At 41.3% G+C, this 23,374-nt stretch overlaps 2 protein-coding genes across 2 annotated transcripts in view; one reads left to right on the top strand and one right to left on the bottom strand.

Annotated features, from left to right (window-relative positions):
• Positions 1-14,188, top strand: part of ST6GAL2 (ST6 beta-galactoside alpha-2,6-sialyltransferase 2) — a 76,052-nt gene extending 61,864 nt beyond the window's left edge. Inside the window, exon 6 of the mRNA XM_084841791.1 lies at positions 13,920-14,188. Within this exon, the coding sequence (XP_084697917.1) occupies positions 13,920-14,188 (269 nt within the window). The remainder of the gene's footprint in view (positions 1-13,919) is intronic.
• The window catches only part of LOC146350217 (parapinopsin-like), an 89,974-nt gene continuing 76,279 nt past the window's right edge, over positions 9,680-23,374 (bottom strand). The window contains exon 5 of the mRNA XM_084841793.1: positions 9,680-11,322. Within this exon, the coding sequence (XP_084697919.1) occupies positions 11,089-11,322 (234 nt within the window). The 3' untranslated portion in view covers positions 9,680-11,088. The remainder of the gene's footprint in view (positions 11,323-23,374) is intronic.

Genomic DNA, 23,374 nt, shown 5'->3' with positions numbered 1-23,374 from the left:
TTGTCTCTGTACACTCCTCGCTTCCCAGTGCACATGGGTAGACACTGAGCAGCTGCAGTGCAGACTGTGAAGAACTGATGTGTTATCGGATTTCCAAACAACATCATGCACAGATGCATCCTAATATAGCCACAGAGGTTCTTAGCACAGCCTTACTCTGTGAAACCCTCCAAAATAATTCTACCGTACCGTCTAATTTTTCATTCTGAAAGGCACTGCCAGTGGCTCGTCATGCAGCAACACTGTTCATAGGTGGTTTTCCTCTTTCACCCTCATGCTTATTTATCCAAATTTGCTCAGGTGTGCATATTTTTGTGTGTTTGAAAGAAGTCTACATTTCCCATTTTTCAGTTTTGTTGTTAATGCAAGTGCAAAGCCCAAATATTTTTTATCAGCATCTTTTTACTCACTGACCATTGAGAATTGTACAACCATCCTTTGATTCCTCATAACTTAAAAGTTTTGGTTTTTGACATAAGAGTGATACAAAAGTTCTGTCTGTTGTGGTTGATTTGTGAAGGCTCATTCCAAGTCATCATGATGAGTCAGTGAGTGGTGAACACATAAATGTGCGAACTTGCTTTCATGTCACTAGGTTGTGTGTGTTGTGTGCCAAACACACTAGCTAATAAATGTTGTAGTGATGTCACTTTTTCAGTCTTGTATCTTTTGCTGTTTATCATCCTTTCTATCATTAGCTACCTTACCTCTGATTCCCTGCAGGGTGCTTTTTAAAATAAATATCAGGTTTGCTTAAGCATGAGGGAGGAACCTGCATCTCATTTCAAGAACTTTTCATTATGGGCCCTTCTCACATCCATAGAAAAATCTTCCAGGCTCACATTTCCATCAAGCCCCAAATATTAAACTCTCTATTTGATTTATAGTATGCCAGTAGCTGATTAGACCCAATGTCAGTCCTCGTAAATTACTGTAATACTTGCCAGCACTTGCAAGAGGTGATGGACAATTAGCCTTACCAGGATTTGAAGGCAATTTAGGAAAACAGAATAGTTACAAACTAACCTCTAAATACTTTATTGAATATGAAGATTCCTATTTCAGGGTTCCAGAGGTAACATGACATAGCAAAAATACAGCTGGGCTTCTCAATAGCGCGATATATATATATATATATATATATATATATATATTTGTATACATAAATCAGCATGACAGAACAAGCAAGGTGATGACAAAAGTGCTGTGTCGTCAAACTACTGTATATTTTTCCCGAAAGAGAGATATAAAAATAGATTCAAACACTTGTTGATGAGGCGCAGGTGTAGGCAGTATCTTCAGAATAACAAGCCATGCTGGAAATAGAGTTGAAGTCAAGTGGCATATTTAGTTAGGTGTATAAACATTAATCTACTATGCATATAATGGACTTAAATTGCAAACTGTTTCCATCAGTGTAATGGGAACCAAACTACAGATGGTGATAATAAGCTTGTATACACCCATACACATGAACACGCATATATACATACATATTTCGTGGTTGTCTTCAGCTGGAAACCTATAGAGATGCTCCAAATAAGCTCCAAAACTATTGAGATCTGAAAAAGCTACCAATGGAAGTTCAGTGCTTCATTACCTAACTGCTTCCATCAGTTAGGTAATGAAATCCAAGGAAGTATTCTTGGCTGAAAGCAGAGGAAGACACAGCCACAGCATGTTTAGAATATCATGTTTGCATCCAAGTACTGTTCTGTGCATTGGAGCACCTGTATAATGGGCTTATTTTTACTTATCTTGTTTCAGAGACCTTTGCATATGTTACCAACACATTTAAAACCTCTGTTTATAGTATAAACATGTTACCAGCACATATCTGTACCAAGCATCACCGAAAGGATGCTTTTGACCTGCAACCACTATATAGAAGAGCCACCCCCCACCTGGTGCTCTCTGGGTGCTTTGGGCTCCCAATTCCATTATCCCTGACCATTGGCTATGCTGGCTGTGGCTGATGGGAGTTAGAGTCAAAAACATCTGGAAATCTGGTATAGAATCAAAACATTAACATTCATTGAAATAAAACATGCCAGTCTTAGACTGAGGATTAGTAAATGTTTTGAGACCGTGGGCACTTCTTTTACTTCACTATAAAGGTTCAGTCCACAGCTTCTGGACTGACCCTTATATTTCAATGGAGAAAGCAGATCTGTCCATACAGAAGGCTGTGCACGTGGATCGGTTTCCTCCATTTAAGTAAATGAGAAACTATTCCATATTGGGGAGCTTCTCTGATCAGGCTGCTACATGGTGCTCAGAACAGAATAATGCTTTTGGTTTCTCATGTGATATCCTGATCCTTTAAATCCAGCCATCTGTTCCAGGTAAGGCAGACTTATGCTACAGCTGTTCCAGCTAATGGCCATACATGGGCATGTATCACTTGTTCGAGGGTTATTCCCCCTCAGAATGGGGATGAACTCCTTAATTTATAGGAAAGCAAAAATGTGGCAATCTTTCATAAGGTGCACAAGCCTACTAGGCATGTCTTATCAAGGCTGCCTTAGCAGATTCTATTTTCCATGGGCCACTATGCTTTGGACTAAGGAGATCAAAGTATGGGAATAATCCTTCACTTATAATTATTTTGTCTGTCATGGAAACTATCTACTCAACACAGAAACCAATCCATAAATGAAATCAAATTTCTGCGTATCGATTAGATCTTCCACCAGTAAATCAGACTACTGCAGAGGGAGAGGTCAGCCTCAAATCTAGCACCCAGAATTGCATCAACAATGTTCTTGACTGTACCAGTCATTGTTAGGTAGGGGTAGGCGGAGCTGCTGCCCTTGGTCCCAGGTGTTCATTTCAGAAGGTGGAGATCAGCTAAAACACGGCAGGTCAAAACTGGGGGGAAGAGGTGACTCTGTGAGCTCAGCACAGGACAGAGCGCCTTCTGGTGAGCATGCAACCCCCTGGAGTGCAGCCAGAATGTCTAGCTCTTGGGGCTAAACAGCATTTTTGAAAAAGTTATGTGAGCTTGATGTGAAACACTGGCACTATCAATGTCAAGTTACAGGATTTCTATATTGTTGTTGTTGTTGTTCAGTCGTTCAGTCGTGTCCGACTCTTCGTGACCCCATGGACCATAGCACGCCAGGCCTTCCTGTCCTGCACTGTCTCCCAGAGTGTGCTCAAGTTCATATTCGTTGCATCGGTGATGCTATCTAGCCATCTCATCCTCTGTCGTACCCTTCTCCTTTTGCCTTCAGTCTTTCCCAGCATCAGGGTCTTTTCCAGAGAGTTTTCTCTTTGCATTAGGTGGCCAAAATATTTGAGCTTCAGCTTCAGTATCTGTCCTTCCAATGAGCACTCAGGGTTGATTTCCTTTAGAACTGACTGATTTGACCTCCTTGCAGTCCAGGGGACTCGTAAGAGTCTTCTCCAGCACCACAGTTCGAAAGCATCAATTCTTTGGTGCTCAGCCTTCCAGCTCTCACAGCCATACATTACTACTGGGAAAACCATAGCTTTGATTAGACGGACCTTTGTCGGCAAGGTGATGTCTCTGCTTCTTACTATGCTGTCTAGGTTGGCCATAGCTTTCCTCCCAAGGAGCAAGCGTCTTTTAATTTCATGGCTACAGTCATCGTCTGTGGTGATCTTGGAGCCTAAGAAAGTAAAATCTGTCACTGCTTCCATTTCTTCCCCTTCTATATGCCAGGAAGTGATGGGGCCAGATGCCATGATCTTCGTTTTTTTACTGTTGAGTTTCAAACCAGCTTTTGCACTCTCCTCTTTCACCCTCAACAAGAGGCTCTTTAGATCCTCTTCGCTTTCTGCCATTAGGGTGGTATCGTCCGCATATTGGAGGTTGTTGATAATTCTCCCGGCAATCTTAATTCCGACCTCTGATTCATCCAACCTGGCGTTTCTCATGATGTACTCTGCATATAAGTTAAATAAGCAGGGTGACAATATGCAGCCTTGTCGTACTCCTTTCCCAATTTTGAACCAATCGGTTGTTCCATGTCTGGTTCTTACTGTTGCTTCTTGACCCTCGTACAGGTTTCTCAGGAGACAGGTAAGGTGGTCTGGTACTCCCATCACTTTAAGAATTTGCCACAGTTTGTTGTGATCCACACAATCAAAGGCTTTAGCGTAGTCAATGAAGCAGAAATAGACATTTTTCTGGAATTCTCTTGCTTTCTCCATGATGCAGCGAATGTTGGCGATTTGATCTCTAGTTCCTCTGCCTCTTCGAAACCCAGCTTGTACTTCCGGTAGTTCTCGGTTCACATACTGCTGAAGCCTAGCTTGTAGGATTTTGAGCATAACCTTGCTGGCATGTGAAATGAGCTCAATTGTGCGGTAGTTTGAACACTCTTTGGCTTTGCCCTTCTTTGGAATTGGAATGTAAACTGACGTTTTCCAGTCTTGTGGCCACTGTTGAGTGTTCCAAATTTGTTGGCATGTTGAATGCAGCACTTTAACAGCATCATTTTTTAGGATTTTAATAGCTCAGCTGGAATACTGTCATCTCCGCTAGCTTTGTTGTTAGTAATGCTTCCTAAGGCCCACTTGACTTCACTCTCTAGGATGTCCGGCTCAAGTTCAGTGGCTGCACTATCATGGCTATCAGGGACATTAAGATCTTTCCTGTATAGTTCTTCTGTGTATTCTTGCCACCTCTTCTTAATCTCATCTGCTTCTGTTAGGTCCCTGCCTTTGTCCTTTATCATGCACAAAACGTTCCCTTGAGATCTCCAATTTTCTTGAAGAGATCTCTAGTCTTTCCCATTCTGTTGTTTTCCTCGATTTCTTTGCATTGTTCATTTAAGAAGGCCTTCTTGTCTCTCCTTGCTATTCTCTGGAACTCTGCATTCAGTTGGATATATCTTCCTCTTTCTCCCTTGCTTTTCACTTCCCTTCTTTCTTCAGCTACTTGTAAAGCCTCATCAGACAGCCACTTGGCTTTCTTGCATTTCTTTTTCTTTGGGATGGATTGAGTTGCTGCCTCCTGAACAATGTTAAGGGCCTCCGTCCATAGTTCCTCAGGCACTCCTGTCTATCAGGTCTAATCCCTTAAATCTATTCTTCACCTCCACTGTATATTCATAAGGGATATGATTTAGGTCATACCTGAATGGTTTAGTGGTTTTCCCTACGTTCTTCAATTTAAGCTGAAATTTTGCAACAAGAAGCTCATGATCTGAGCCACAGTCAGCTCCAGGTCTTGTTTTGACTGACTGTATAGAGCTTCTCCATCTTTGACTGCAAAGGACATAATCAATCTGATTTCGATATTGACCATCTGGTGATGTCCATGTGTAGAGTCGCCTCTTGTGCTGTTGGAAAAGAGTGTTTGCTATGATCAGCGTGTTCCCCTGGCAAAACTCTATTAGCTTTTGTCCTGCTTCATTTTGTGCACCAAGGCCATGCCTGCCTGTTATCCCGGTGATTTCTTGACTTCCTTGACTTAGCATTCCAATCCCCTATGATGAAAAAGACATCTTTTTTTGGTGTTAGTTCTAGAAGGTGTTGTAGGTCTTCATAGAACCAATCAATCTCAGCTTCTTCGGCATCAGTGGTTGGGGCATAGACTTGAATTACTGTGATGTTGAATGGTTTGCCTTGGATTCGTACTGAGATCATTCTATCGTTTTTAAGATTGTACCCCAGTACTGCTTTTCCCACCCTTTTGTTGACTATGAGTGCTACTCCATTTCTTCTAAGGGATTCTTGCCCACAGTAGTAGATATGATGGTCACCTGAATTAAATTCACCCATGCTTGTCCATTTTAGTTCGCTGATTCCCAAGATGTCAATGTTCAATCTTGCCATCTCATGTTTGACCACCTCTAGCTTACCTTGATTCATTGATCTGACATTCCAGGTTCCTAAACAATATTGTTCTTTACAGCATCGGATTTTCTTTTCACCACCAGACACATCCACAGCTGAGTGTCCTTTCGGCTTTAGCCCAGCCGCTTCACTTTTATTATGGCACATTGAAAGCAAATGCTAGGTACCTGTTTGTTTTGACATGGTATGGCTACTTCATATTTTTGAACTAAAGTTAGTAATGGTGAGTGCTCTTCACTTCTGGAAAATGTGTCATTCTGAACTTTAAATAACTTTTTACTATGGAGTTTTAACTAAATTAGACACTGATCTTGAATCCTGATCAGTTCTTGAAATGTATTATTTGATTCAGCTGAATTAATACTGAATAATTGTAACAATAAGGTAAACAAAATTACATTTTGTGTACTTCCAGGCTTCCAAAAATGACTTTTAAATTAGTTTGCCAATTACAAAGCGTAATTGCACTGCACAAAGATGCATGCTGGAAGTTGAAAAGCTCTTGAGCAATTAAAAATTGCCAAGGACAAATTAAATGTATATCTTCTTTTTTTTTAACAAATCCTTAATATAAGTTCATGCAAGAATTGTAACATCTTTTAAATACTGATAAAATGTTTCCAACACATATTGCAACATTCCAGGAGTTTGATCTGTGCCAATTAAGCTGATTTTGAACCATACCTGAGAATTCCTAAATTCATAGCTGAGTTCCAAAAAGGAGGTAAATTTAATTTGTTGTGTTATGACTTCGTGTATTTTTATCTATGGTAGAGAATGCAAAAGCTTCTATAGAAAAAAAATAGTCTGGACCAGTCTAGAAAAGTACTTCTTGTGCAGAAGGTTCATTTCCATTTCCATGCCCACACTGGCCTCTCCTCTGTGAGATGCTGTCAGCATCTGAGATGGATGTCTACTGTTTTTGCACCACAAGTTCACAGCTTTGCAAGTTGCCTCTTTGAAACATAGGGGACTGATCCTAGGTGCTCACTCCCCCAAAGTAATCAATGCAGTCAATCAAAGAATGGGACTAGACCTCATGATAGCCCTGTGTCACGTTCTCCTCCCTCAGTTTATACCATTTTGACACACTTGCCTATGTTGCAACATTACGCACACCTCTGCCCATAGCAGCCAATGATGTGGAAGGATGGGAAAATGCATGATGGGATGTCTTGAATCAGTAAGCGTGGCTAAACATTTCATTGTTTTTGGTGCAGCCCTGGCTGACATCCAATTTTTTTGGTGGAGAAAATCCTTCTGTAATGTGTGACCAATCATCGCAGTGTGTGAGAGTCTATGTTAGGGCCAGTCACACTGACCTAGAGAAGCCAATTAGGATATGCTTCACAACTACCATAAAAGGCTGCTGTCGGAGAAACCCTTGCATCCAGCACCTAGGATGTGTAAAATGTGTTCATCCAATGGTGTGCACACTATCTGTGATGTCAGTAGCATTGCCAGCTCTTAAAAGTCAGAGTCAAACTACATGTTGCTTTGCAGGGCATTTCTACACCAGCCTAAAATCCTGCGTTTAAAACAGGGCTTTCTGCTTCTGTTTTAAATGCAGGATCACAACTGATTTATTTATTTATTTATTTATTGCATTTATACCCCGCCTTTTTTCCTCTTGCAAGGAACCCAAGGCGGCTTACATTATCATCCTCCTCTCCATTTTATCCTCACAACAACAACCCTGTGAGGTGGGTTAGGCTGAGAGTGTGTGACTGGCCCAAAGTCACCCAGTGAGCTTCCATGGCCGAGTGGGGACTAGAACCCAGATCTCCCAGCTCCTAGTCCAACACTCTTGCCACTACACCACACTGGCTCTCACCACACTGGCACACTGATTCCCTTTACACGCGCTTCCTTTCCCCTTCCCCCTCCTTCTCCCCATATCTGGGTCTTCCATTATCTTTCATTGATCTCGCTCCTCTTTTTGCCGCTTTAAATTTTTTCACAGAGGAAACTGGAGCGGAACATAATGGGGTAGTTTGATAGCTCATTATCCGTGATCAATTTAAAAACAGAACAAAGAGCATGTAGTGCAGGAGGGTCACGGCATCAAGTAAAGAGCCTGCAAACTTCCGTGAAGGAGCAATCTCTATTGCAGGATAAAAGCACCATGCTATGAAGCCCACAGACGTAGCAATTCCATCTCCTCTCCACTTTTTTTTTTTTTACTATTGATTTTTATTGCCCCAAGTATGACAATTGAAGATGGAAAGTTTAATCTTGCCCTCCACTACAATTTTACCAATTCCTCCCCCCCGCCCCGCAGCTACAGGGTTTACCAAAAAAAAAAAAAAAAAGACCCAATTAGTACCAGTGGGTTTTTTTTCACTCAGCCCAATAGCCGTGAGTGGGTGGGATTATCAACTGCAGAGGGAAGGATTAAAGCTATGTGTGTGTGTGTGTGTGTGTGTGTAGGTAGGGGTGTCCCAATAAGAAATGAGAACACCCCCAGTAGTAAAAGAAAAATGCCATAGCTGCTAGCTATGTCTTTAAAGTCATGAAACAGTGGCATCTTAGGCATTTGTTGAACTTTACAAAACAGTAGCAGGCATGAAAGATAAGGCTGTCAATGGCTCCCATATATTACCCTCCAGTATCAGAGGCAGCAGGCCTCTGAACACAGGTGGTTTCGGGGAGAGGGCTATTGTGCTCATGTCCTGCTTTAAGCAGCTATATTTTGTTTTAAGCATTTCATGAGATGCAACCTGATGCTTCAAGCATTAATAAAACGGTCCCATCTTACTTGTTGGTATTCTTTAAAGAGAGGTGCCCTCTGCACTTTATAAACTCCTTTCTGTGTGAAGACAACAGGAGCTAATGTGCATGAAGGAGTTAAGTATGTTAAACTGAAGACAATGGTTTGGATCCCAACTAAGCTAGTCACACTTTAGTCCTGTTGAAATAAATGGGACTTAAGTTAGTCATGACTAATTTCAGTGGGACTACTAATGCAGGACTAACTTAGCTTGGGCCCAAACCACTATCCCTGCAACATTTGGCATAATGCCGAGACCAGTTCTCAGAAAAGCAGAATGCTGATTACACCAACATCCCAGATTCTGTCCTGTTTTCATAAATAAATATAAATCTCACTTTATGAACACAGATATTAAATGCTGCCTAGGGTAACATTCAGTTAAAACCCTGGAGGGCAGCTTGAACAAGCTTCATGGAACAGACGTTATGCACGGTGGAGGTGCAAGATAGCATCTTCCTTGCTTACCCACCAGGAACGCTTGCTTCACCTCTGGTCTTACTGGACAATCACCCATAGATGTAGCTTTTGCATAGGGGCTACACATGGAAAATCCAATCCATGTACATGTGTTAAATTTTACTCCTGCAGTCCCTATGCAAATGTCCACACACAGAGACATTCATCAGACCCAGAAGGGACAGGTGACCCTAATGGGCGGGAAGGCAGAACTTACGCCTTCATCATGCATAGCCTTTACATGCAATGAAGTTAATCCAAAACATTCTGGATGGATTTGTAATTTTTAGTAAACAATAAAACAGCAGTGAAACGGGTGGCAACATTTCCACATGACTCTTGGATTTCTGAATTAATACGTTTCATAGATGATAGATAAGTGTATGTGTGTTTGTGTTTGCAGTAGAGAATGTCCACAGTAATTTGTGTCTCATGTCATATGTTGAGTTTTTACAATATGAACCATGGGTGATGAATTTTCAGAGTATCCTGTTACAGAGAATTACAATTACATAATTAGCTGGTTTTCATGGGTGGGGCTTAAATTGGATTGTCTTAAATAAGCTCCTAACATTGATATGAAACCTGAATTGGCTGGGATGTACATTTGTTTTTTCTTCCGGATTCTGTCCTTTATTAACAACATTCATATCTGACACCAAAAGCAAGAGAGAAGCTCAAAAGCACTTTGTAGCACCATATATGAAAGCACCTCTACAGTGTGAGTTTGGAATATTCCTGGAGTTGTAATACCTGTGAAAAGGGAGATAGATTTGTATTCTAGGAGGTCACATTACATATCTGTAAAAAGTTTCATTGGTTGTGACAAAAGGCATTCAAAGCTCTTGCAGTCTTTTTGTAAAGGGTTAGGATGCTCAGGTATCGGATGAAACAAAAAAGACAACAGCAAATATAAACCTTGGAATGGTCTTTTGTTAGCTCTGTACAACAGGGAGATAGATGCTCTGAATTTAGTACAGACAGTTCACGCCAAGGACCACATTAATTTAAGGCCAACTAACAGTCACAAGTTTCTGTGCCAGCTTTCAAGTTCTTCACAAGAACCAGGCAAGATAGTAAAAAAGCTCCTTTATTTTTAAGCCGAGATATGATTGTCTGAACATGGACATTGTGTGGATTCTCTAGTGTAAGCCTGTACATGTGCCCTACCAAATGCAGCCTGACAGCCATGTATGGTGGTTTCTGAGCAGCTTTATGAACCAACTGCATTGCCTGCCTGGTTATAGGCAACCATTTTTATTGTAAACCACTTTGAAGATTTTGATGGACAAGCAGCAAATAAAATATTTTAGATGAAGTAACAATAGGTAGCTAATGGACTGAATTCACAAAGCTAGCCAGTATGTTGTGCAGGTCTGCTCAAGGGCAGGGCTGCAAAACTGATAGTCAGCTGCCCCAGGGAAGAAAACAGCCCCATCGTTAGATAGCTGTGCTACAACCCACAAATAGATTTTGGGGCAGAACAGCATCTCTGTCTGAAAAGATGCAACTGTCACCTATACTTGAGAGGGGAGTATACAACTAATTTTCTGTTGTGACTTTTGAGAAACTGAATTGCTGTCTGAAAATGTTTATTACTAGTCCACATGCTGAACCAGAGGATGTGTGAGCCAGGGAATGTTTATAACTCTCCTATTAAAACAGCAGAAACTTGTGACTCAGTACAAACCTGAAAATTATTCTAGTAATCTGCACAGATCAAGTTACAACAATCTAGGAGGAAATCCTGGTTTAATGCAGTCAGGGGGGCTAATATCTTGCTAACTTTGGTAGAATGGTTATAAAGGTATCTACTGTTAAACTGGAAGCAGCCCTCTGTTATTCCCTTATGTATTTAGAAGACAAGCTGCTTCTAGGTTTCCCCCCCAGTGCTATTATAACATAATAGTAATAGCAACACATTTTGTTTTGTTTCTGTTCAGCACACAACCAATTCCTTAGGGAAAGGAAATTGGTAATAAAACCATAACGTACATGATATAATTGTATAGGCATCAGCTTGTACTCATTCACAAGAGAGAATTCTCCTTGGACAGCTGTGGTGTGCTCTTTGAAACTGGATCTATGCTCAGAAGGCAGACCATTCTTTCATCCGTTTGTGGAAGTACTTGACTGTTGCAGATAACTCCACTTTCTGCTTTCTGGTTTAGCTGGATAGCCATGACCTTTGACTGGCATATCGTTTCTCCATCAGCAGCTGAAGGAGGTTGGCAGTGGAAAAGCACAAGAAAGCATTTATAGAACTGAAAAACAAAACAAAAAATAACCAGTTTCATTTTGCTAAACAATAGTTTTCCAGATATGAATGGCTAACAAATAAAGTTTAATGCATCTATGAACGTTATCTAGGATTCAGATATTTTGCAAAAATCTTGCTACTTTCATAACTACCGCCACCCCATTTATTATTAGAAAATCCGTGTTATTATTCTCTTGGAATGAGCTAGTACATTACATGTTAAACATTTTCCCTTCAGTTTCTTACTTTTTTAAATCTATGAATGACAGGTCAACTTGAATGTAAAAGAGTGTAAATGCAAACGTCCGCCACAGAGCTGGTTTGTGAATGTGAAGCTTAGGACTTTCCCATGTGATGAGATCCAGGCACTCCAGAAGTGGAGGAGACTGAGTCCCACAGAGCACCAGAAGCTTTAAAAGCTACAAACGTGTCTTGGGTAGAAGCCCAGCCATTATGGCTTTTCTACAGGTGCATTTTGGATTTGTGTTGGCATGACCCTATCACCTTGCCCAACATAAGGGAAGCCTGCATGGTCAGGAAGCTCTTGGCAGCTAGGAGCAAGAGGATCTTGATGACAGTGTGCTAGGCTATCTGCCTTTGCTGTAACTGAAGTTCATTAACCTGAGTGTCCTCTACTGTAACTTAACCAAAGGAGTTGATCTTCTGCAATGTGCAATGCTTGGGAACTCCAAATACATCAAATGCCTTCCTGACTACCAAGTTGCACCCTAGTCACGCAACTTATGAAGTCATCTTCACATTAGCCAATCTATAGCCTTGGTGGGAAATATGGCCTGGTTCTGAAGCATTGTCACCCCAAGATAGATCAGCCAGTTAAAGCACCACCTGGGAACCTGTTATGGTATCCTTTTTGTTCTACATACCTCTCTCAGAAGCACTGCTTTTGTAATACTCAGCCAGCTAGCTCTAATTTAGTCAAGGAACCTCCTGGGTAGGCAAGGAAGTTCCTGTCCTTGTCTCCAGGCCAGTACCTTTTTAACCCTACAAATGATACCTCAGGCTGCTCACTAGTGTTCTTTATGCCCCTTTATCTCCTCTAACCTGCAGTGTCTCTTTCTGCTGTGACCAAAAAGTAACAGTTACACAATGGATTGCCTTTGGCAAAGCAGCACAGAGTAGGTGAAAAATTGTTTGTTCTTTGCCAAGGGGAAAAAATAATAATTGGCCTTAATGGCAACCAGCTATTCATCCACTGCAGAATCAACAAGGTGGATTGGTGCCACTCTGAGAGTGAAGTGTTCCAAGTGGGGCTTCCCCTGGCCTTTGAGCTTTAATAGTCAATCCCAAACCTGCCTCCCAGGCAGTACTGAGTCAATGTTCACGGGGAGCTACAACTCACCAATTTGTCTCTTCCTTCCTCAGCCATCTGCAAAACCAGGCCCCCCATACACTATAAGAACATAAGAAGAGCCCTGCTGGATCAAACCAAGGGTCCAACCCATCCTGCATTCCGTTCACACAGTGGCCAACCAGATACAGCCCACAAGTAAGACAGGAGTGCAACAGCACCCTCCTGTTCATGTTCCCCAGCATATGGGCTCTGATACTAGAGGTAGCATATATCCATCAAGACTAGTGACCATTGATAGTGTTATCCTCCAGGAATTTGAATTATCCTCCCAAGAATTCGTCTAACACCTCGTGTACAGGAGATGGTCAGGGAATACAAGTATGGTCAACTAGTTCCATGAATTCAATACAGATTTGTTTGAAGAGTGCTTTTTGTCAACTCTATACAGACATACTTGAGTAAGTGCCATTTAATGTTCTGGGACTTCATGAGCAGAAAATCATTTGACAGTAATAGTGTTTATGGGTATAATACAGGTACACTCATCTTAAAAAGTATATAAGAGAGGAGGAACATAAGCAGATATGTATCCATTCTCTCCGATAAATTATAGCCAAGTTTTGTCTACTATCAGTTACTATAACTCAGGGATGGGCAACCTGGTTAGTATCCAGATGTTTTGGACTACAACTCCCTTAAGTCCCAGCCAGCATGGCCAATGATTAGAGATAAGAAGAACTGTAGTCCTAAACATCTTGAGAGCACCAGGTTACCTACACTTGCGATAACCTATACTTTGTTTACTATAAGTTTATTATAAGCGGTGCTTTGTCTACTATAGGTTATAAGCAATGTAGTACAAAAGGAGAGCACTATACCCTTCCAGGAAGTTAAACAGTTGACTGAAAAGTTTTCTAAGTATTTTATTCTTAAATTGTGACAAGAAATTCATTTATTTGGAATCTGATGGGATAAATATTTAACACACAAAATTGCTATGTTTGTCCTGGCCGCCAGAAGGATTAGGCTTAAACTTGTACCTCGACATGTAGTATGTGTGCTGGTGATTGGCTATGATATACTGTAATGTTACCTTCTTTTCTTTTTTGTATATGGTCACCAGATCTGTGTATAAAATTATTTTTCCCCCACATGTTTGAGATGACCAATTATTTTTTTAGCAAATAAAGCTTGACATGACTTTTGTACATGAAACAGTTAAAAGGAAAAAAGTATTTGATTCTGATACTGCATTTGCATTTGCATACTATCTATGCTTCCATTTTTAGGAATCCTCATCATGATGTCAATGTGCAGCGAAGTGCACGTCTATGAATACATTCCTTCAGTCCGACAAACTGATCTTTGCCATTATCATGAACTCTACTATGATGCAGCTTGTACCTTGGGGGCTTACCACCCACTGCTTTATGAGAAATTGTTGGTGCAGCGAATGAACAAAGGCTTCCAGGATGATTTGTACAGAAAAGGAAAAGTGATTTTGCCAGGGTTCAGGTCAGTGAAATGCCCTGGACAGCATCGATTCCCATATACATAAGAGAGAATCTTTCTAGAACAATGTGCAATAAGGTGCTACTGTCGTACTAATAAACAACAGAAATACTTGAAATGTGGATCCTAGACCAACCTAGTCTTGAGTCTATAAACTGTAACTAAGTAGCAGGCATGAGGGAAGTTGTTGCTTCTGAGGCCTGAGTATTTATTGTTGCTTTGCAGATAGTGGGTTTTTTTAAGGCTTAGCTTTTGAAAGATGCAAAATACATTGAAGGCAAACTATAGTGAGTAGATGTATGTGGGGTCTGCCAGAAAACATCAAATGTTTATACCACATGTGCCGGATTGCGGTCCCTTAGACAAAGCATTTTAATAGCTAAGTCTGACCTAGTGAAGGAATCCTTACAGCAACATAAAAACAAACAATGGAAAAGTTCACAGCATCTTAAGATTTCTCTCCCTTCCCTCATGTAAACAGTATATATCAGTACTGAATGTTTACTGAATATAATGAGCCATATTCTTTTAATTTAACATCATTTTATTTAAGCTATCCTGGTGGCAGAGCTTGGCATCCTAAACTTAAAATGTTTGTGCTAGTCTGTTTTAATGTGCATAAAGACTGTGCATATTTGGTTTGATACATAAATTGATATTATGTACAGGCAAGGATGAGGAGAAGACAATTTCCTTGGCTGCTTCAGAAAATAGCATATTAAAATTTGTCTTTGTGCAGCATGTTGGCACCAGTGTCTAGGGAGGTTGGAAGATTTATGCTGGCCAGACATATTGAGCCAGACATTCATGTATGCAGGCTTGTGGGTTGATTCTGGCCTTTTACTAACTCATATCATGATAAATTTACTAAATGGCAGACTTCCCCCAGAGTGACAGCTGCTGCTGTTAGGGATGAAAGAAACCCTACCTGGTGTTAAGCCCACCATGTCATGAAAGCTTCAAGTTATCAGGTTATCATGGGATAATTGCAATCCTCAAGTGAAGAACACTGATTGTCTGAGAGTTATTTCCAACGATCAGCCAGGACCAACTTGGTCCTAAATAAACTGCTCATGTGAACAGTCCTCTGTCATGAGCAGTGCTATGTGGGAGTCATGAACTCATGCAAGGTCTTGGTTCCTGTGAACATTTCAAGCAACTGCACGTTGCAGTTTTGTCTTTTCCAAGGAAAGAGAGCTATGATCTTGCAAGGATTTTCAGCTCCAAAAATGCATGTGAATACTGTTCTCATTAGGGGTGGTTGTTTTTCCCCTCAAGCCGTTCCCTGGATGTATCATTGGAACCCATTCTGACTCGTCTCTGTCACAGACGCAAGGACTCTTCTTGTTGCTTTTTTAAAACCAAAAACAAAGAGCAAGCTTTTAAATTAATATGTGTCTTGCCTTTGGGTTCTATCTGGTCCTCCATGAGTGCAGTGCCCAGGGGAATCAGCAAAGGGCATAACGGTTCCTTCCTTGCGCCCCTTGGTGCATGCACACAGATGTGCACACAGGGCCCCCCCTCAGGCTGTCACAGGGAACAGAAGGGCCCATGCATGCCTGCAATGTCTCTGTCAAGCCCACCCCTGTTCTTGGGCACTGCGATACTCTTAACTGGATCAAAGGGGAAGTAATCAAGTTTCCAAGCAGGGGAAGCACTTCACAGATTAACTTCAGGCGGTGACCACCTGAAGGTCATTTCTTATCCACCCCACCACCGCCACTTATGGTGGTGCAGAAGCAGAGCTCACAGACCTCTTTCTTCAGCCACTGTTTTATTTTGCCCAGACTGCCACAGGGACCAGATCCAGCACTGTTCAGTGAAAGCGTCAGGATGCTGTAGTGGCTATTGGGACTTGCAGTCTTCTGAATAGCTATTGCCATGACAGTATTTATAGCAGGACTGGGCAACCTATGGCCATCCAGATGTTTTGGACTACAACTCCCATCATTCCTGCCCAAGGTTTCTTGTTGATGAGCAGATAATATTCCTGTACATTAATCCAGGAATATTCAAGTGCTGCTTCTCCATATAAGCATTCCTATCTGTTCCTCAAAATCCTAGCAGGAGATCAAGGATCCTGATTCTACTTCTGGATGTCAGTTGTCTTGCTGGATCAAACCGAAGGTCCATCTACTCCTGCATCCTGATTCAAATAGTGGCCAACTAGATGGCTTTGGGAAGTTTGCAAGCAGGACACAAAGGTGATGGCCTCTCTCTGTTTGTCCCCAGCCATCTAGACATTGGACATATGCTACCTCTGGACATGGCAGCTCCACTGTGCTACTGTGTCTAACTGTGCAGATCTATTATCTGTGGACTTACCTAATCTGTTTTTAAAGCCATCTCAGCTGATGTTCATTTCCAATCTCTCATTATTACAAATCCAATCATTTCCCCATGATTAAAAATCCTGGAATTTAACTTAGGTCAAGGTGAATAAGATTGGCCAGTGCCAAATGCAAACTCTTCTTTCTCTTGGGAAAAGCGCTATGCATTAACAGAGATATATAAACTTGCACCCCGTTGTATTCTAGGGAAGGAAACGGCAATATGCATATCTGATTGTTTAGGTGAGCCCCCGAATATTTTCACTAACTTGCTTTAGAGAGTTTGCATCCATGCATATCTGTATACCCGTCTGCTGTGTTCTTAACAGTAATTAGCTGAAACATAAATACATTTTAACAGATATTGTTTCTTATGTGGCAGCACACCATGAATAAGGCACTTTACTCATGGTGACTTAGACCCAAATCATTTGGTTTTATGGATCGCTATTTGGCAATGAAATTGCAGGCATGGGGGAGACAATATGGATTGGGACCTTATTGGGGGTGGAACATTCAATCCCCCTATGCTAGGGTCCAAATCCAGATTGGGGGCCCTGTACTACTTACTCTAGAGTTAAAAAGATGCTTGCTACATCTTTAAAGTCACATCTGTTTTGATCCTTAGTAGAGCTACACTTCTCCAAAACATGGACTAGCACAAACTGTGGATGCCACAGAACCTGAGTCATCCTTTATCAAAGCCTGCCTTCCCTTCTCTTTAAGTGTTGCAGCACAAGCACCTCAGCAATTTAAGCTGTGGCTGTTGGTTTATTCCACTGACTTCAGCAGGTTTTGGACTATAAACTTAAAAAAATTATTCTTGGTTCTTTTTCTGACAGTATTGGTTTGTAAAAATCAACAGATGAAAAACTCCAGTGCATTTTACTCCAATGTAAAATGGGGAGGGGAGGAGAAGAGGGAAAAACAGCAGAGGGCTACTACCTATGCTACCCTATTCTTCTACCATTTTCTCTGGTTACTCCTTTTGTTAGAAAAAAAATTTAAAAAGAGAGATGTCACAAGTAAAAGAAAGCATTAGCAGAATCAATGATAGCATACTGAAAGTTCAAACTATTCCGTTTAAGACAATAAATGAGTGTATTACATGCTAAATAGAATTTTGTATGTTTTTAGTCCATCCTATTATATTGCATTTTCAGCCTAAGTCAATCAATCTAATTATAAATATTGTATAAATGTCTGTAACCCCTACTTGAAGTCAGTGAGAAATCTCACTTTTTAAAAAAGTATGAAGCCTGTCTAAGCCTTTGCTTTATTTGCTAGTTAAAAACCAAGCTACATAAAAAAGCAAGGGTTGGTGGAAGAGGTGACTTTTGATTGGCATAAAGATGTTTAAAGCCTCACACTTTCTCTGCACTGATGGCTGTACAGATGAAACGTTGCACTCAACAGCTTGCATAAACATACTTGGTTTCTGTTACTATTATCTATTATGTTCTATGCTTTTCACTGTGAATTTTTTTTACGTGGTGCTCTCAGTTTTTATGCATAATGCCTTCAGATGGTTGAGGTGTTCTTATGTTTGTTACAGGGAATTTCTCTAAACTGTTGCACAAATATTTTTGTTCCTACACAAAAACAAAACATTCCTCTCTTGTATCCCTTCTGTTTTCATCTGTGACTTGGAGGCATTGATAGTCATCTCTGGTTTTCTTTCCCACCTACGGCGAGTTCGTACACAAGGTTGTGTGTATGCTCTGAATCTGCAGAAGCAGCCCCATTATCCCCAGCTCGTGGACTTATTTGCTGGGGATGATGTGCAATGTAGTCCAACATATCTGGAGGATGCCAGGTTGGGGGAGGCTGGTTTTATCATTACATCTGACCTGGTTTTTTAATCATTCTAACTGTGAATATAAAGAGGTAGTTAAAAGGGTTTAGAAAGAAATAATTTCTACCAAGTGATTGAATATACACCCTAGAGCAGGGGTACGCAACATGGTGTGTGCCCACCTTGAGTGCCATTTTTTGGTAGAAAGGCAGGGTATAAATCAAATAAATAAATGAATCCATGGGCACCTTTCTGGGCACCCACCAAGGTGCCCTACCCCTCCCACTTTTCTATAATTAACACATTTTAATCAACAGCTGGGATTGCTGTAAAACAGGTTTCTGTTGGTGCAGAAAACTGTGGGTTCAAAGAAGTTGTTTAGTGTGTTGGAGCTAGACCCCCACTTCTGCCTTGTACTTAAGTATTTTGGGCAGGTTACTCATCCTTTGCCATGCCTCCCATGGCAGCCATTTTGTGGTGGTGTCCAGGATAGTTTCTCAAATTGCCAAAGGGGCCCATGGCCCAAAAAGTTTGCCTACCCCTGCACACTTATCTGGACTCTGTTGAAATCAGTGTCACTTATTACCAGGTTTAGGACTGAGATATGAAGTCTATGAAGTGAGGATTGTAATTCTTGCTCACTCTGTTCTAGTCTAGTGATGGAGGAAATAATGAAAGGGGACAAAGCAAGCTGGTCGAGTTTTTAAGGGCATCAGTAGTAAACAGGATTAAAGTTGCTACATTTTCTTTTTTGTGGAAGCCAGCAGCCAAGAAGGGACATACTTGTCCTCCTCGCTCAGCAACATAGTTAAATTGTGCCATGCTAGTGTTGTCAAGTCAGCCCTAAGATTATGTGATCCTTAAGTCAGAGAGGAAACACTTATTGGTGTTGCGCACATCATGCAAAATATCTGAAGTGTTAGTAATAAAGCTGCAGAAAGCTCCACACTTGCTAAAAAAAAACACTCATTAAAATATAAATGGATGTTTTTAAAAATATTATTCAGGCTTTAAATGATTCTTAGCACTTGAGAAAAAAAACTGGCTAGGAGATACTTTGAATGAATTCTGTTCAACAAGGCTTTTCTATCCACAAACTGAATGTTAAATTTGCTAATTCACGAGTTCCTTGTTTTGAGTTGACTGCAACCCATAATTTTTAACCAGTTCAAACACACACATGCACGCACGCACGCACATGTATGTGTAACATTGTTGTTTTACTTGAGCTTAAACTGAGCACAGAAAAGGTTATGAATGGAGTTTCACTTTTTTTTCTCTTGTGGATTTCAAAGCCACTTTGGCAACTTAATATAAAACTGAACTGAATATCAAGTGCATTGTCTTTTTTAAAAAATAAGCCACGTTCTGTTTTTCTCTTCCTTGTACTCTGCAATCTGGAGATAAAATAGGTTGGTTTTATGCTGTCACAAGATTAGAGCTAATGATGGTGCATTCACATAAACCAACACTAGCGCATCATCATTAGCGCTTGCCAGGCAAAGGGGGAAGCAGTGATTTGCCACCGAATTTCTGCAGTGAGGTTTGCCACCAATTTTGCTGGTGGCAAATCTCCACTTTTTCCCTTTGCCTGGCAAGTGCTAATGAGGTTGCACTACCAGTGGTTTTTGCTAGTGTAACGTTATTAGTGCTATCACTGTGACAGCATTGGCTACAGCACATTATGTGAAAATTTCAACCATTTTTTAAAATGTCCACAGAGAGGTAGATATTTCCACAATACTGCTACCTTCTGTGCAAAGAGGACACCTGATTTAACTGCTTAGATTTTAAGTACCTCATATCTTTTGAAGGCTTATTTAAGTAAAATGCATTATTAATATCATAGATTTCTGCTCTTTAACATGATGGCATGGGATTGTATCCAACATTGTGTGAGTAGAAGGCAGCTTTGTGCAACCAGACTTTCCCTCCTACTAAACATTGTGGGCTGTCTCTTATGGGGCTGCAGTGGGAGGGAGTAATCACCCAAATTGGGAACTTTGTGTGAGTAGTGCAAGATTCCTCTATCCAATTTTCTGAGATTTCCTTCTCCCACTGTAGCCCTATAAGATAGTGCCCACTATGTTCAGTAGCCTCCCTGCACACCCTGAAAGCCTTTGGGGGGAAGGGAAGGAGGGAAAAGGAAAACTGGTTGCATGAATCTGCCTTGCGCAACACTGGATGCAACCCAAAGTTTGAATCATTGTTCTTGAATGATCATCTGTGCACACACTGTATATTCATACATATCATCTCAATCCGTAGTTGCTGAGCTATTCAAATAGAAGACTGTGTACTTTTTAATAGCCTTGAGAATTATTTTGTATGATGATTTTTTAAGTGAATGTGCACTCTACAAGAAATGAAAGCTTGAGATTTTCCAGGAGTCACATTTTTAAACAGTGTTTGTATACATTTTAACACTTTTGTATTTTCTATTTTGGTTTTATATATTTTTATGTATGCACAGTGTACAGATTTTTCTTGTAAATAAAGTTTTTTTTTTATTTGATTAAAAGCCCTGATCTGTTCTCATTATTTCCTTGCAGGGGTAAAGTTGCATATGTCACAAAACAGGTATTGCAATTAAGTCATGCAATTAAGTCAAACAATCCTATGTCCCCTAGGTAGCGTCTGGGGGACATGGGATTTTTCAGATTCCTGGCTTCGCACTCAAAGACAAGGCTATGAGCTCAGAGCAAGGAAGCCACGCTCCCCGCTCCCTCCCGTGTGTAGTCAGTGTGGAGAGAACCACGCCTGCTGTCCCGCCACACTCAGTAAACAGAGCACAGAGACAGAGGAAAGGAGGTGGGGGCAAAGAGGTGGGGGCAGCTGGCTTATGCCTTTTCCTATCACTTCCCTCCCTGAAGCCTCTGCTAGACCGGCGAAATCGCCCGTCTAGCTAAAATGCAGCACAGGAGGTACGAGGTGCCTCCCTCTCTGCCTAGGATAATCATAAGCCTCTGAGTTTGAGTTTGCACCCTGAATGGAAGCACTGGTATACTTTAAAAACAGGTCTCCAAACCATGAGTTCATTACATTTGGTCAGTGACCCCACGAGAAGTGATCCACGATTTCTCACTCGGATCTAATTGTATGAAAGTAAAAACGGGGGGCAAAAGATTTGCAGCTCCTAAGACATACTCAGGTTTTTAAAAAATCCACCGGTAGGGCACAGAACCAGCAAGGAAGGTGTGTGTGTGTGTGTGTGTGTGAGAGAGAGAGAGAGAGAGTGAGTTGAGGAGGCTTCCAAACAGCATAGCTGATGCAGCTGTGTATCCATATCACAGTGGTCCAGGCCCTATTGAACCATCTGTAGACCATAACAGATGCACAATTTGCTGCAGTTTTCAGTCCCATCCTACCCGCCCCCCCCCAAACTCTGTATAGGTTACTGATGTGCACCAGTGCATAAGTGCATTAAGGCACAGCATGTGCGCACAGACAAAATCATGTGATGACATCAAGATTCTTTTCTGCACTGATTTAATCGATGTGCATATGCACTGGTGCCCATTGGTAACCTGTAAAAAAAAAAAAGGAGAAAGGGAAAAAAAGATAAACTGAAAACTGAGGCAAACCTTAGAAACATGGTTCAGAACGTAGTAACCTGCCTTATAGTGCCCAAGTTCACACGATCATAGACGGGGAAATAAGCCACAGTGGCTCATTTTCCCCAGCACACGACCTGTGTGCTGGGGGGATTTGCATAATTACCCTCACCAGTGCAGCTTGCCATGCCATGAGAACCTGCCAAAGGTAGCCTGTTGCCATGGTTAACAAGCCGCCAGAACCCATGGGCTGTTTTAGGATTCTGGGGTGGCTTGTTAGCCACAGCACGAAGCCACCCTGGCCAGGTTCCCATGACATGGGAAAGCATGCTGCTAGGGTTAATTACGCTAATCCCCTGGCACATGCAGCAGGGGAAATAAGCCACTATACTTTATTTCCCCTTCTGTGATCATGAGAACAGGCCCACTGAGTCAAACTATTTGTCCATCTAGCCCTGTACTCTCAACACCGACTGGCAGCAGCTTTCCAGGGTTTCAGGAAGGAATTTTTCCAGCCCTACCTGGATGTGCCAGATACTGAAAATGGAGCCTTCTGAATGCAAAGTAGGTGCTCTACTACTCAGCTGCAGCCTCTCCTTAACTACAGCCCATCCTAAGTGTTCACTTCAGGGTGGAAAAAACTGCCCATAGGGAGGGGGGATTTGCATAGGAAAGGGAGAGCTCAAATCAAGAGTCATTATGACTGTACCAGGCCACAGAGTAACTGAAAGGTAGAAAATACCAAGAGTCTGAAGGAGGGAAGAAAAAGATCCTATTAAATGCTAAAAATGTGACCCCCCTGTCAACCCCTCCCCAAAGTACAGAATTAGAATAGTGTATCAAAAACAATGAATGTTTGTTTTTGCCAGTGGTTATTACCCTTTCTTTCCTTTTGCTTTTCTTTGCATGTTCCTACAGATTTGGGCACCTGAGCGATTTTCAGCTTGATTCACAGTACCAGAAGACTTAATGTTGGCTTTCTGATTTAATAAATATTAAGGAATATTCTCAGTATTAAAAGATTTAAGGTCCCTTTGTTGTTTCCCTTCACAATTTTGATTACAGAAATCCAGATCCATCAGAGTATCTGCATATTAAAATCTAAATATTCTGTGTATTTCATTTTCTTTGCCTTTCTGACCCTCCCATAATAACTCAGCTGTTCCTGTTTTGGATTAAATGCTTGCTTTAAAAATTTGCTATATGCAGACCTCAGCCATTACCTTCATCAATATCCTCCTTCAGAATGCCTCTTTACTTTTAGAAGCAAATGCTTCTCATTCCTTTTCTGAAGACATTTCAGCATCTAATCCTCAAAAATGGGAAGAAGAGCTCAGTTATTTTTGGAAGAGGATACATGTACATGGAGGTATTCTAACAGAGTTGGAGCCAGGGTTTTGTGGGGTGACTTTAGGATAGGCCCCCTTAAGTGACTTGATGGGTGACAATATGTGCCCAGTGAGGGGCAGAGAAGAGGAGGTGCACAAATGGAGTGGGAAAAAAATTCTAGGACACACTCTTGTGCAGCATGGGGCCCGGCAATGTGAGATGCA

This window comes from Heloderma suspectum, chromosome 3 (assembly GCF_057233095.1).
Source record: "Heloderma suspectum isolate Gila_16-S chromosome 3, 16-S_ref, whole genome shotgun sequence".
Classification (NCBI taxonomy): domain Eukaryota; kingdom Metazoa; phylum Chordata; class Lepidosauria; order Squamata; family Helodermatidae; genus Heloderma; species Heloderma suspectum.
This window is presented reverse-complemented; position numbering and strand designations above follow the sequence as displayed.